At 38.7% G+C, this 16079-nt stretch overlaps 2 protein-coding genes across 3 annotated transcripts; one reads left to right on the top strand and one right to left on the bottom strand.

The window, feature by feature from the left end:
* Window positions 1-2599: 2599 nt before the first annotated feature.
* On the bottom strand, window positions 2600-4039 carry LOC121323559 (vesicle transport protein SFT2C-like). The gene has a single exon (XM_041264684.1). It carries the CDS (start codon window positions 3970-3972, stop codon window positions 3304-3306), a length of 669 nt encoding a protein of 222 aa, XP_041120618.1. The 5' UTR covers window positions 3973-4039; the 3' UTR covers window positions 2600-3303.
* Window positions 3856-15115, top strand: si:ch1073-184j22.2 (dual specificity protein phosphatase 14). Of its 2 annotated transcripts, none has more exons than XM_041264685.1 (3): window positions 3856-3939; window positions 7291-7430; window positions 12367-15115. In XM_041264685.1, exon 3 carries the CDS (start codon window positions 12372-12374, stop codon window positions 12885-12887), a length of 516 nt encoding a protein of 171 aa, XP_041120619.1. In that variant the 5' UTR covers window positions 3856-3939; window positions 7291-7430; window positions 12367-12371; the 3' UTR covers window positions 12888-15115. The 2 variants fall into 2 exon arrangements, with proteins under 2 accessions (XP_041120619.1, XP_041120620.1); XM_041264686.1 differs by having other exon boundaries at window positions 3857-3939; window positions 7324-7430.
* The last annotated feature ends 964 nt before the right edge of the window (window positions 15116-16079 follow it).

Genomic DNA, 16079 nt, shown 5'->3' with positions numbered 1-16079 from the left:
GGACAGTTTTTTGTGGGTATTTGAGTCAGGTTCCTTCTTGAAACATCATGAAACCTGTTAATTGTGCAACAAGTAGAGCCTTTGCCACTCAATGTGATAACTGTCCATTTACCTTTGATCAACTGCTAAACCATGCCTGTGAGTGAATGCTGGTCAGAAGGTGGGATGTCAGTCACATGTTCCAACTTGCACACATAAAGCATTGTTTACCTGTGCACCATAGTCACTGTTTAATGCAGCTTCTGAAACATGTTACACAATTTAACAGGTTTCAAGATTTTTCAGTTAAGAACCCAAGTCCGCTCAGAAGCAAACAATTTCCTGTAAATTGTGAGTGATAATTACAGTATTATAAATACTGACAAATCCAAGCCCAAGCTGACACAGAAGGGTAACATGACATGCTTCTATAAAAAAGGCTCATAACTTAGCCCTGCCACTGATCTTCCATAGGCATCCTGCCTCATTTTTAACCCCTAGGAAACCCCTCTTACCAGGGGAGAATTTTATTTAAAATAAGGCCACCCCCGCCCCCGGGGGGGGGGGGCAAATGTAAAGGACAAATGTAAAAAATGTACATTTAATGTAATTAGCCTCTTTTCTTGTTTGGGCTCTGGATTCTTTCTTCTCCATTCCTTAATACGTGGTATTGTAGAAGCTTTCTTCACCAGGGGCCACATATACCTTGACTCTGTTGCTTATCTGTTCAGTATCTTGATTGGTTTATCTTGCCTGTCTGAGCTATCTTTATGCCTAGTTGTCCCACCTTAACCCTTTACAGCTAGTTGTCCTTTGCACGTGTAAAATGGGTATCTGTAGTAAAGAGCCCACACAGACCAAAATGCCACTAAAGGTGAAGCAAGGATAAGTCATAACATTGTGTCTTGGGATTTCTGAAAACAGTACATGCTCTTCCAATCAGCAGCATCTTGCTCTGGAATCAGTGGTCATGCTTGCATGCAGATTAGCCATATGGCATTGTCACACACTTGTTATGAAATCATAAGAAATTTTAAGAAACAAGAGGACTATCTATGGTCATCTGGATCCTAATAGCTGATTTAAAAACTTTGTCAAGTTGGGTCTTAAAAGATTCCAGTGACACAACATGATTAAGTAACCGTCCTAAGTCTATCTTAAGGTATGACCATGGAAGAGCTTGACAAATACTATAGGTACAGTACAAGAGTCTGGGACAAAGTTGTATTTCACCAGTAACTGTGTACAAAACAGCAGTGCCAAGGCTATGAAACCAATCAAATATATTTCCAGGTAGTTCCACACAAGGGCTGTCTGGGTCATCAATGTGGGACTAAAGTTAAGAGATTGTGACTAGTATGATTATTATTCCTTACTTGCTACAACTGTACAAGCGTTCCTGCTGACAAATGTGTTGTCATGGGCTGCTTGGGCTTATTGCTGATGCTAAATAGATACAATGAGACTAATGTTTTTAACTGTACAAGGTATTGAAAATGTCTTGCGTTGATGCTGCAAAAAGCTTTTGTGGGGGAACTAATGAAGCATGTTTTACTTCTCAATAATAGAGAACATAATTGCTGTGAGCTGTGCTGAGCTCAAACCAACAACTTTCAAGGATGTGATGAAAAACTCAAACAAGAACCGGAAACCAAATATGAAAGATGTGGCTGAGAGAATTATTTAATTTTGTACACCCTATGTATTCTACCTTAAACGTGCCTACATGCATAACACAGAATTAAGTGTATGAAAAAAATGCATTTGGCAGTAGAGCATTAAGCTTGAGATGTACATATTTGAAGGGAACATGTGAAACTTTAATTCAGTACAGCCAGTGGCGTAACTTTGGTTTCAAAAGGGGGGGGGGTAATTTCTGTAGCTGGGTTATAAATGAGACTGGGTATTCTGTAAGGGATAAACAATGAGAAGGGCTGAATTGGAGAAAATAATTCACTGTTCGAGTGCGTTAAATAAAATGCAATCATAGAAAATAAACAGAAACCTTTTTAAGGACTTCCAACAATTAAGACTATTTTTAACGTCTGTATAAAAACACAAAAGTACTACTCGCACAGACTACTATTCTTAATATTAAAGAACATACTGCCACCTAAATATACACTGTTTGTATTTTGCAGTGATGGCAATAAAGAAATAACTTGATTTAAATTAAGGATCCATAGATTGGCAGATATCAGGGATATTTTACAGTAGTCACTTGAACAATAAGATCCCAATGCTAACACGGAGAAGGCATAGGCATAGCACAAAATATAGAATTGATCCATTTCAAAACAAAGTTATGAAACCTAGCTATTCTTTGGAGCGCCCCACACTGCACTCCAATGAACACGAACTCAAACCAAATGGAAAAAGTAGAAGCCTGTAGATTTACATTGTGTGTTGTTTGCCTTGCTTAGGGTGTGCAGAAGTTCATTTAATAAACCTAGTCACATTTTTTTTAAACGGTAAAAATTGAAATCAGAACAAAATAACACAGATTCCATAGGGCCCTGTGTTTCCTTGCTAGTTCTGTATCATTGTAACATTTAAAACATTGTAAATATTGTCTAACTGTTGAAGAGCAAATTAAGAAAAAAACACAAAGTCCAAGGAGTAGAAACAAAACGTCACAGTTTTATTCTGCAAGAAACTGTTCTTCCTTGACAATATTACAACTTCAAATACAATGGCAGCTTCAACAAAACACTGACAAACATTTAGTTCACTTTGGTCTCTCCAGTTATATTAGTCGTTGTAGTATGTTACGACTCAGGGTTAAATAAACCAGTACAGTATTTAAATCGGTGGCTGCACCCAGTACAGTAGGGTACCTAATGTAGTAATAAATGTCACAGCGGCAGCTATGTAGAAAATGTGATCCGATATACCATACAGCTCCATCTTCGGTCTTATACAAAACCCGTTCCAAATGTGGCACTATTGCAGTAAACTCATATTATGCTTGCTAACGCCACTGCCACGTTGAACCCGTGTACCCACCACTGTTTATGTATTGTTTCCACAGCAACAACTCACTCAACTGCACTTACAGGAACTTATTTTTTCATGTTCAACCCTTACACCTAACGGTATTTGAAATATTCTGTTTTACAGCTGTGTCCCAATTGCATGTCTTGCAAAACGTGTACACCTGTTGCGGACAAATGTGTTCATTTCGTTCTGAGTTGTGTACTAAACTTTAATAGTTTGTTTCGACAAATATTACAACATGAGATCTGTTTCGTGACTCTCTTCCAACTGTAGGACACAAATTCCAATGTAGTGCATTTAATCGCTGCTGTCTGTTCACCGCTCCGATCAGATAGGTAATGTCTTGCCAGAGGCCGTGCGCTTGACAGCCGAAGCTACCATTCCACCAAGGAAGCGGATCCCTGTGCTTCCTCCCGGGATCAAGGCGATGATGTATCCGGCGATCGCTGCTATCTGTAGGGCAGCGCCGAGCGCGGTGAGGACGGTGCTGTGGAGGCTGAGGGCAGCGTACAGGGTGCCCGTTAGAGCGGCGAGGTACAGAGCGGCACCCGGGGATGGAGTAGCTAACAGTTTACTGGGCCCCCGCAGTATCGCAGCACCAACCAGGGCAAACACAGAACCCAGCGACCAGAGCAGAGCGAACTTGCGCGCCTTCAGAAGCAGCAGCGGCGCGTAGAGAGCAGACAGCCCAAAACAAAGACCTGACATCGCAACGCAGATTCCAAATCCAAGCAGTCTCTGCGAACGGCTCATTCCGGGAAGACATGAGTCTGGCTCACTAGACCACGGCCAGGAAACACCAGGGGCTGATCCCTGGCCTTCGGACCCTGGTCCATTGAACGGACTCGACCATCGGCCGAACCAAGTTCCACTCCCTGAACTCGGAGACTCGGCATCTCCAATGTCGATGGTGCTCGAACCCGATGGTGACCCAGCTTTACCCCCACTTTTCGACTGAGCCAGGTACTCCTGCAACTGCCTGTTTATGTCAGCCATCTTAATGAGAAGTTAAACTTCTCATTAGACCCTCCTCACACAGCCATAAACAGGAAGACGGTTCAAATACCGTATTATCACAATTGTAAACGCATTTGGTTTCTGCTTGATGATGGTCACATTCGCTTATATTTGCACATGCAGTAGGTATAAATTCACATCGCGATAACACTGTAACACAATTTTTGTTCCTGGGTAGTAAGTGTTATTTCCTAATTGCTTATGCCTCAAAACTATAGAAAATGGCTATTATTCCCCACAAACTTTGCTTTTGTGACCAGGACAGTGATATTTCAAAATATCACTATTTCCAATGGGAAAACGGGCAAATGTGTGTCTTTTCGTTCACGTAAAGTCAGAAAAAAACAACATATGAATCCAAATTAAATACAGTATAATCGTAAATCTCGAAAAACTACTCACTTTTAAATCTTTTGTAGTCATTTTTGTATTACTTTTCTATAAATACATGTTAATTTGGATTCATATTTTGTTTTTTTCTGACTATGTGAACGAAAAGACACACATTTGCCCGTTTTCCCATTGGAAATAGTGATATTTTGAAATATCACTGTCCTGGTCACAAAAGCAAAGTTTGTGGGGAATAATAGCCATTTTCTATAGTTTTGAGGCATAAGCAATTAGGAAATAACACTTACTACCCAGGAACAACAACAAAAAAAAAATGTTACACGGTGTAATCAAATTGTTAGTCTTTAAACCATTAGGAAATGTGTTTTTTAAACTCATTTTTCCTAAATATTTTTATGTTTAACTTGCCCCATTGATAATAATAATAATCATCTATTAGCTTGTGTTAGACACGTAGTTAATTGATTGTGTACCCTATCATTGTTTTTTTTCTTGAAATCAGTATTAATTTTTCCCTTCACTCATTGATTTATTCGTTTGTTTATACATTATTAAACCACTTTGATATATTTTCCACAGACACTTTTCAGCTGCCTTGCCGATGATCTGGTATTCCCAATCCAAATGAACCTTACATTGCTTTGTTTGTAAATTGGGATGAGAAACAAATCAGAAAGTATAAAACGCATGATACATCCTTACTGTTTTCAAAGCTAAAGGCTTGTCCTGTTGAATGCACTCACCTTCACTGCCTTCTTGTGAAAGGATTGAAAATAGATCACAGCACTTCACAGCTGCATTCTCCCTTGCAGTAGCTTCTGGGGTCAGTCGGATGGAGCTCTTAAATATTAGAAAGGAGTCAAATGCCTACCCTTTGTAGAATGGAAGGATATCGTGTAATACAGCATTTTATTTATTATACTATGGTATGCTATGATACTCCTGTTGTGTAAAATAAAATCTAAACTCTATGGTATGATCTGAGGGTTTAGACTTGACTGTCAATATTAAATGTAAATATGATATGATTACATGTATGATATTTTAATACTTACTACAAAAATATCCAAGCAAGTAAATTAATAGGAACAGGTCAGGGATTTCTCCATTGTACAGCAGGTCTGACAGTCTGTTGTTGAATGAACAGAGAGTGAAGTTCCATTCAGATACAGTATTTCCTTCGCTTTTCTCCATATTTATTTTTATAAATGTCTAAAGTTAAGCAGATTTGGTACCAAACTTATGCATCGTACAGAGATATCTTCTGAGTTGAACTAACTACATCTAGTCCCAAGTCTAAACATGTATTATTCAGTGTATGGTTCAGCTTTCCAGCCACCTGTCAGCTCACCCTAGCTCCCAGCCCCCTGAACATAACCATTATCAGCTTCTTCTGAAAAGAACCAACATTTGTATTTAATTAGGTATTTATGAAGACATTTTCTTGTCATAAATACAAATGGATTGGAGTTTGCTACAAACACATCAGTTTTTTACGTTATTAAAAGCAGTACAGTGAGAAACCATTCTTCACAGTTTATTTATTGAATTTAATTCCTGTCTCTCACTCTCTGTACAGTATGTCGTCTTATTTTTTCCCCCTTTGAAAGTTGGGTGGCATCCTTCTCCAAACTTCCAGCATTACACAGACCCTTCCCTTATTTCTGCTCACTAATAACAGCTGTCACATTCCTCAGCTCAACAAATACACATCCTGTAATCTTAGACTTCAACTAAAACTATGCACAGTTGTTCATTCAGTGATCAATCATCATACCATGACATCAGGAGGATTTAATTGCAAAGCAATATTGAAAAGATGTATAGTTGATTAGATTCTAGGGTGAAAGCCATGCAGGTCTGATTAGTGTGTAGGGGAATGTAAGGTTGGCAGGAAAGGGGTTAAATCTGTCCCTGCCAACAATCACATTGTGGCCATTCTCCAGTTAAGTAATTGGGTGCTAATTGTGGAATGGCCACGTTCTACAATTAGCTTGTGGAGAAGGACGTCTGGTGTGTTTGACCTGTGCAGAAGCCCAGCCTACAACTGTTTAGAATTTTGTTCGAATCTTTATTTTGGTCCCTGTTCCTTGTGTAGTGTGTTTAATAAATGTGTGCTTTGCTTTTTAAACTGCACCTTCTGTCTGAGTCTTTATATCCTGCCACAAATACCTTTGTCAATATTGAGTCTGTGGGTTACTGAACCAAATAGTTAAAAAAAAATAATAACTTCTTTGATGGGTTTTGTAGGTTCCCTTTAAGACACTGATGGCAAGGTCTGAAGCTTTGTGAAAGATGGTGTGACTTTGATGAAAATGTAATTTAAGGAACTATTAGGTACTGAATAAGTGCTTCATGGTATTCTCTACACGCTACATGTACTCTGGCCTACCATACAAATAAATAACCCTGTGCTTGTTTGTGGTACTGAGACGGACCATTTTCTGCCTGTTTTAATATGAACTCAGAGAGCATGCTTATTAAATATACAGCTAAGTGACAATGGTTTGTTTTCAAATGTATGCAGATTTTGTAAAGTAGGGCAGGCAGTTTGACAAGTGTAGTGCTGCCCAGAAATTGATCAATTTATGAACTATGGGATGGGATACTTGTTCTTCTTTTTACCCCAAAACAATGGGTCTCTGCCAAGACTAGGAATGCAGAAATTCGATTTTGGGGTAATTGTTAGTTAATGAAAAGTGTTTAGAGTTGTTTGTTAATATAATTTGCTTATATTTCAATTCTGGAAAACTAAGACAGTTAGTAAGCAAAGGGTCTCAGTGGGATAAAATGGGAACCACTAACTGTGCTTTTGATATTATCTAGGCCAGGGTATGTAAACATACACATACAGACAGTGTACATACTGTACAGTGCTAGATTGACAAGCCCAGTCTATAATTATCCTCCAGTCTTATTGGTGCCTTGTTCTGAAATCCTTTTTAGGAGATCCTGTAATCTTCTCTTCTAATCTACCAGCTAGCTGCCTGACCTGTGAGCTGGAAGCAGGGGCTGAAATTGTGCAAAAGCTAGAAGGGGAGAAAACCGGAACCTGACGTGTCTGAGTGGAGAGCAAACAAAACCAGGTCAGTCACTGAATCTTACACTCACTCACACACAGGCTGGCTCAACCATGCACTAACAAACATTGTCTAACAAACTGGCATCTCAGTCCATTCCATTGAATGGAGAGGCGAGAGTTGGGTGCGAACCACAAACCACACAGTTCAAAGGCGAACGTCATACCATTCAAGTAAAGAGAAAGCTCTGTAGTCGAGAGGCAAGTAATGGTCTTATGCTGATGTCAGTGTTATTAACTCATCAGCGGCTAGGAGGAGATTCAGTACACCGACTACACAAAAGAGAACAACACACGCTTCAAGAATATCACACTGTAGTGTGCCTCTGCTTTTCTTAATTCAATACATTTTATTGACATGTAGGGATTATAACATTTTACCAAATAAATTACAGTACACAAGCATGAACAAATATACTGCAACACATATCATCCATTTGTACTCTAACTCACAATTCAGGTTTGGTGCTGTGTACATGTTCTGTGTCACTCATTAAATTCTGTTCTTTTAGTTTTTTGCCAGACAGATGTCTTTTGCTATCATTAAAACAGATTATGTCTAAATAGGGAATTTGACTTAAGAACATAAGAAAGTTTACAAACGAGCGGAGGCCATTTGGCCCATCTTGCTCGTTTGGTTGTTAGTAGCTTATTGATCCCAGAATCTTATCAAGCAGCTTCTTGAAGGATCCCAGGGTGCCAGCTTCAACAACATTACTGGGGAGTTGATTCCAGACCCTCATAATTCTCTGTGTAAAAAAGTGCCTCCTATTTTCTGTTCTGAATGCCTCTTTGTCTAATCTCCATTTGTGACCCCTGGTCCTTGTTTCTTTTTTCAGGCTGAAAAAGTCCCTTGGGTCGACACTGTCAATACCTTTTAGAATTTTGAATGCTTGAATTAGGTCGCCACGTAGTCTTCTTTGTTCAAGACTGAACAGATTCAATTGTTTTAGCCTGTCTGCATATGACATGCCTTTTAAGCCCGGAATAATTCTGGTCGCTCTTCTTTGCACTCTTTCTAGAGCAGCAATATCTTTTTTATAGCGAGGTGACCAGAACTGCACACAATATTCAAGATGAGGTCTTACTAGTGCATTGTACAGTTTTAACATTACTTCCCTTGATTTAAATTCAACACTTTTCACAATGTATCCGAGCATCTTGTTAGTCTTTTTTATAGCTTCCCCACATTGTCTAGATGAAGACATTTCTGAGTCAACAAAAACTCCTAGGTCTTTTTCATAGATTCCTTCTCCAATTTCAGTATCTCCCATATGATATTTATAATGTACATTTTTATTTCCTGCATGCAGTACCTTACACTTTTCTCTATTAAATGTCATTTGCCATGTGTCTGCCCAGTTCTGAATCTTGTCTAGATCATTTTGAATGACCTTTGCTGCTACAACAGTGTTTGTCACTCCTCCTACTTTTGTGTCATCTGCAAATTTAACAAGTTTGCTTACTATACCAGAATCTAAATCATTAATGTAGATTAGGAATAGCAGAGGACCTAATACTGATCCCTGTGGTACACCGCTGGTTACCACACTCCATTCTGAGGTTTTTCCTCTAATCAGTACTTTCTGTTTTCTACATGTTAACCGCTCCCTAATCCATGTACATGTGTTTCCTTGAATCCCAACTGCGTTCAGTTTGAGAATTAATCTTTTGTGCGGGACTTTGTCAGAAGCTTTCTGGAAATCTAAATAAACCATGTCATATGCTTTGCAATTATCCATTATCGATGTTGCATCCTCAAAAAAATCAAGCAAGTTAGTTAGACACGATCTCCCTTTCCTAAAACCATGTTGACTGTCTCCCAGGACCCTGTTACCATATAGGTAATTTTCCATTTTGGATCTTATTATAGTTTCCATAAGTTTGCATATAATAGAAGTCAGGCTTACTGGTCTGTAGTTACCTGGTTCAGTTTTGTTTCCCTTTATGTGGATCGGTATTACATTTGCAATTTTCCAGTCTGTTGGTACCACCCCTGTGTCAAGAGACTGCTGCATGATCTTGGTTAGCGGTTCGTAAATTACTTCTTTCATTTCTTTGAGTACTACTGGGAGGATCTCATCCGGCCCAGGGGATTTGTTTATTTTAAGAGCTCCTAGTCCCTTTAACACTTCTGCCTCAGTTATGCTAAAGTTATTTAAAACTGGATAGGAACTGGATGACATGTGGGGCATGTTGTCAGTATCTTCCTTTGTAAAAACTTGTGAAAAGTAATCATTTAATATATTTGCTATTTTTTTTTTCTTCATCTACGATTTTGCCATTTGTATCTCTTAAACATTTAATCTCCTCTTTGAATGTTCTCTTGCTGTTGTAATATTGGAAAAACATTTTGGAATTGGTTTTAGCTCCCTTAGCAATGTTCATTTCTATTTCTCTCTTGGCCTTTCTAACTTCCTTTTTGACTTGCGTTTGCAGTTCCGTGTACTCTTTCTGCGTACTTTCTTTTTGGTCCTTTTTTAATGATCTATAAAGTGTCTTTTTTCGCTGAGTATTTTTTTAATTGATCTATTAAACCACCGACCCTCTAGTCGGTGCCTTGACAAATTGTGTTAGGAAGCTGTCATTTAAACAAGCTGTCACTTGTTTTAGGTGGTGTATTTTAAAATGCACTGCAGTTTCTTTTTTTAATTTGGTGTGCTTTTGGGTTTGCATACATTTTTCTCTGTAGGTTTCCAGTATATTGTTTAAATTATATCAATAATATATTTTCAAATGTATGTGTGTGTGTGTGTGTGTGTGTGTGTGTGTGTGTATATATATATATATATATATATATATATATATATATATATATATACACACACACACACACACACACACACACACACACACACACACATTACCGGTCAAAAGTTTTAGAACACCTCCATTTTTCCAGTTTTTATTGAAATGTACGCAGTTTAATGTCTTAATATACTTTGAAATTAAAGCATAGAACAAATAAACAATTCAACATAAAAAAGAAATCATGGAATCGTTTTGTTTAACAAAATTTAATCTAAATTTTTTACTCAACAAAGTAGCCACCTTTTGCAGATATAACAGCCAAACACACTCGTGGCATTCTTTCTACAATGGAAATCAAATATTTTTCTGAAAGTTCTTCCCAACACTGTTGCAAAAGTTCCCACAAATGTGTTGCACTTGTAGGTTGCTTTGCTTTCACCCTTCTGTCCAGTTCATCCCAAACCAGCTCGATGGGGTTTAAGTCTGGTGACTGTGCTGGCCATTCCATGATTTGAAGCCTACCGTCTTGTTCTTTTCTTATAAGGTATTTCTGACATAGCCTGGAGGTATGTTTTGGGTCATTATCTTGCTGTAGGATGAACCCCTGACCAACTAGGCGTATACCAGACGGTATTGCATGGCGCTGCAAAATGCTGTGGTAGCCGTTTTGTTTCAGGGTGCCACTCACTCTGTGCAAGTCGCCAACTCTGGATCCAGCAAAAGAGGCCCAGACCATCATGCTTCTTTCTCCATGTTTGACAGTTGGTGTCACACACCGAGGAACCAACCTTTCGCCTACTCGACGGCGTACAAATACCCTGCGTGATGAACCGAAGATTTAAAATTTTGATTCATCGGTCCATAAGACCTTCTTCCAGTCTTCAGTAGTCCACTGGCGGTGCTTCGTGGCCCAGGCAAGCCTCTTTTTCTTATTTTGCCATCTTAGCAATTGCTTTCTTACTGCCACTCGACCTGTCAAACCTGCAACTTGAAGCCTTCTCTTCACAGTTGAAACTAAGACTTGCTTACTTCGACCAGTATTAAGCTGTGCTTGAAGCTGTTGTCCTGTGAGCCGCCTATCACCAAAGCTGTTGACTCTCAGAAACTTGTCTTCTGATTCTGTTGTGGCTTTGGGTCTGCCAGACCTCTTCCTGAGAGAGTTTCCTCCAGTTTCCAAGTGCCTTTTGATGGTGTAGAAAACTGTACTCACTGACACCTTGGCTTTCTTTGCAATTTCTATAAAGGAAAGACCTACACTTTTAAGGGTTATAATGATCAGTCTGTCTGTCTTTGTTAATTGCCTTTTTCTCGCCATTATGATAGCAATATACTACTTTCTGCAGTACAATACTGTCCAAATAATGCTTAAGAGGGTGTAGTAACACAGTCTGTTCCAACACTACTTTTATATAGACAGAGGGTTTGTAAGTAATCAACAAAAGTTGGGACTCCTGTAGGAATTGTTAGCATCAACTTTCAAGGCTTAATTTACTTCCATTGCTGCAGAACAGCTGTGAGTTGTTAACCCATTACTTGTTCCTTGAAAAAGGCCTTGAAATGTACATTATTTTTCAGTTTTTGGTAACCTAAACTTTTTTTTTAACCTCTGGCAGTTTACTGCTTAACTTTGTACGATTTCAGGTTATTCACTGGACTTGAACTGCTTAAATTTCAATAAAAACTGGAAAAATGGGGGTGTTCTGTAACTTTTGACCGGTAGTGTACATACGTACATATACACACACACACAATATTATCTCCAGTTCTGTGCAACCGAGACAACCCCCAGTGACATTTCTGGGAGGATATTAAAGCGGGTTGACCCCGCATGACCCCACATATACGAAAGAAAATCCAGATCAATCCAAATAACACCCCATGATTAGAAATCAGATTTCCAGATCAGTCCTGTTGATGTGGTAAACTGTAGTCAACACTTCAGCACTGTGTCATCTGGCAGAACCATTTATAGGAAAGTATCCTTTTGTTGTACAGTTGTGTGTAGTAAAGCAGAGAAGCAAGATGAACTACTTAAACAAACATTCTGACCATGCAATAAGTCCTTTTCAGTTGGAAGCTCTCCGTTGTTTAGGACCAGCTCTCTAATAATTCCAGTAAATGTAAGTTTTTGGGGTTTTTTTACAATGAGATTCCATGATCGACAGTTAAATTACTGCTCTCTCTTCCTCCAGGCATCATGTCTCTCTCACAGATCACCCCCTTTCTATTCATTAGCGGATCCGATGTTCCCCAAAACGAGCGCCTGCTGTCTTCCAAGGGGATCACTCTGATAGTCAACGCCACTCTGGCTCACGTTACCCCAGTGTACCGCGGGGTGCAGTCGCTCAGGGTGCCCGTCTCGGACCTCCCTCATGCCAGGCTGAGTGATTACTTTGAGAATGTGGCGCACCGCATTCACACCAATCGTGGCGGCTGCACACTGGTGCACTGCGCGGCAGGGATGAGCCGCTCACCTGCCCTTGTCATGGCATACCTCATGAGGTACCAGGGGGTCACCCTGCGCGAGGCACACTCCTGGGTCAAAGGTCGGCGTCCCCACATCCGGCCCAATGCTGGATTCTGGAGGCAGCTGCTGGACTACGAGAGGAGGCTTTTCGGCAAGAACACTGTCAAGATGGAGTCCACTCCTCTAGGGGTCCTGCCAGAGGCCAAGGCACAGGAGAATGGCCAGAGATACTGCCTGAACTGGTGAGACTCAAGGACATACAAGCAATGATGTAGCTGGGCTGTGCCGTACGTGACAGATTCATTTGTAAAACAGAAGATCGGACTGACCTGGTTAATCAAAGGTGCATGCTTCACAATGAAAAGTCTCAAAAGAGAAGACTAATTGTAGGCCATTCTGGAGCTTTCCACCCTATTCAAAGCATTAACCACTGTGCTAAGTTGGCACCAGATTTGTTCTGAAAATAAAACAAAACAGTGATGTCAAAATGCTTCAAATAAAACAACTCAACAGGTTCCTATACGCACCTTAGTTGATACTTGGTAATTCTGCAAGATCAGCAGTTTGTTTTTCATTTGTATCTAAAAGACAGTGGTAAATGCATTATCATGGCATAATAGTTAAAGAATGGTCACATATCTTTCCAGAATAATTTCCACAGCTTTCAAATCGGTCTTGTCCTGGCTGTCCACATCCTGTTGACAGTGTTATGATGACTGATGTTTATTTTGGTACCACTTTGCATGTATTTGAAGATGGGAAGATAATTTTTTCAGGTTTAGCAAGACGGCACTCAGTGGGTCTAAACAGGGTCAAATGGGCAATGCCCCAGTCATCTGTCTCAATACGTGTTAGATGGCTGTGTATATATAAAGTGCAAAAACATAACAGTACCTTTATAAATGATATAGTGTATATGCTCGATAGTGCGCCAGGGTGCTTATTCTTTTCTCAATCTTTACCTGGGCGTCTATTTGAGAGATGGTGTTAATTGACCTCCACAATCATCCATGCAGCACCACTTGGGTTTAACTATATCTATAAGTCGAAGCATCCCACAACAGCCTACACGACCGGGATACAGTATTGCAATTCCTAAAGTTAAAGACTGTCTAGCGGCTCAGACAAGCCTCACACTCAGGTTTCGCACTTGATGCTATGTTTAATTTTAAACAGGCTACAAATATAGATTCATAATATCTATTTAAAATACAGTAACTGACCAGAACAGGCATACAAAGAATGCACTTATAGGGAGTCACCTATCTGTTGTTCAGTCTATATTTCCTTAAATAAGGCAACTTGTCAGTACATTTCAGTGAATGTGTGGGATTCTAGCTAAACTCGCCGTTTTGTTATTAAAATCGTTGTATTTTGTGTATTTATGTAGTATATCACAACTTATTTGCCATAGTACAGCCCTGTAACATTTCAACCATGGCTACTGTAAATCCTACTACAAGTTGCAGGAAAATTATGAAGACAAGAGCGGTGACTCGCTCATTGTTCTCGTTTAAATAAGCATTTTATACCATATTAAATACATGAGGAATTACCATGGCATGGTTAAAGTGAAACTGTTGTAATGCCTAATCGTAGGACGCTGTCGGAAGCTTGCCCGTGAGCTCAAAGTGGAAGTTGGGGAATAAAACAGAAATTAATAGAAATCTATTTTTGTAACGCTGTGTCACAAAATAACTAAGTTTGCTTACGTTTGTACATATGCCATCACCACAAAATATAGAAAGCAGGGGTTACTTCATTCCCCAAACGCTATTTCCTTTGAATTTAAATCTTCTAGCTCCTGTTGTTTTCACCAAGAAAAGGGAGACATGGACTTTTTTCTTAACTTACCGTTAGGGTGCAACAATTAATCGATGAATAGATTTCTGACCATCTGCCCTTGAATTTCCCGAGCTTCTATTACATATTGGTGAATGGATGCATCAAATTAGAACTCAGTTAGATATCACCTATTGCCGGTATGCATTAAAACCATGAGTGTGTGAGTGCGCTTCTTTTATTGGCAGTACGGTAGATTAGCGCGTTGCTAGGATACACACTTTAGGCTTCTGCATTCCCATGGGATAAGCCAAATCACAAGTAGGCATATTGTATTCACGTTTTCTTGATTTTTTTTTAATTTATTTTTTTTATTATATACGGTTACATTTTAAACATCGGTTAAAATGAAAGACAAACTATCTGATACAATTCAAGTTTTATTCAACCGCGTCATATCAAACACCTGCACAACCGAAATGCTGTATTTAAATGAACAGTTAAACATAAAAGGGTTTGTTTTCTAACTTAAAAAAAGAAAAGCTGTAATAAATCTTTCAAAAGAAAATTAGTGTGCATTCCTTGTACGAAACGAAGGAATTGGTGCCTGCCAAGTCCAGTTACAAAATACTTTTGTTTTTACCGTTTTGTATGTACATATACCCGTTTACACTAGTTTGTTTTGAAATCTTTATTATATTTTATTATCATTTTTTGTAGTGCTTTATAGAAAATAAACCATTTTATGTTTAACTGTTTAAATACGGTGTTTCGGCTGTGCATATGTTTGATATGACGTGCTTGAATAACCCTTTTTGAGTTGTATCATTGCTAAATGAGTTGATAAATGACTATATGATAACCGAAACTAAACTAAACTATATATACGTCAATAATACTTAGTTATAATCACTGTATATAAGAAAAACAAATCGTTGTTTGACTTCCTAGTAACATGATATTTTAACAGTATAACTGCTCTAATATGAGACTTGTGCGCATTACGAGAATATACGTTAGATTCTGATGACTGGAGGTGACTTATTTTTCAGCAGGAGTTATAGACGCTAGGGTTAGCTTGTACAGTACCTTGCAGTCAGTGTGTTGTAGATAAACAGTTTAAACTCAGCACACAGCTGAATATGGGAATCTACTGAGTTAGCACTAATGGTTATCATAATAGTATATTATTCCATTGTATATTGTACACCAAAAATAAAACTAAGATGTTGTTTTATTCTATTTATAAATCATTTTCTTGTAACATGATGTATCATATCAAATAACTAAGAATAAACATGTTTCAGCATTGCAGCTTTAACGTGATTTGGAATGTCTGTAACCAATCACAAACCCCATTATCAGGTTTTCCTGTTCATCAGGAGAATTTTATATTTAGGTGTATTTTGAGAAGAACCTATACCCTGATACTGCTGGAACATTAGAGCATTTTACAGCTCCAAAGAACCACCCTGGGTGGCCTCAACCACTTAAGTATTTCAGGGGGAATTCCCAGAGATAACCAAAAATAGGTGATTGATGCAATCCAGGGACCTGTAAACTGCTCTAATAAAATCACAAGTATCTATATATATAAAACAATTTAAATACTTTGACTGTAAAAAAAATATATATATATTTTTTTTTACAGTCAAA

Source organism: Polyodon spathula, chromosome 11 (assembly GCF_017654505.1).
Source record: "Polyodon spathula isolate WHYD16114869_AA chromosome 11, ASM1765450v1, whole genome shotgun sequence".
Taxonomy (NCBI): domain Eukaryota; kingdom Metazoa; phylum Chordata; class Actinopteri; order Acipenseriformes; family Polyodontidae; genus Polyodon; species Polyodon spathula.
This window is presented reverse-complemented; position numbering and strand designations above follow the sequence as displayed.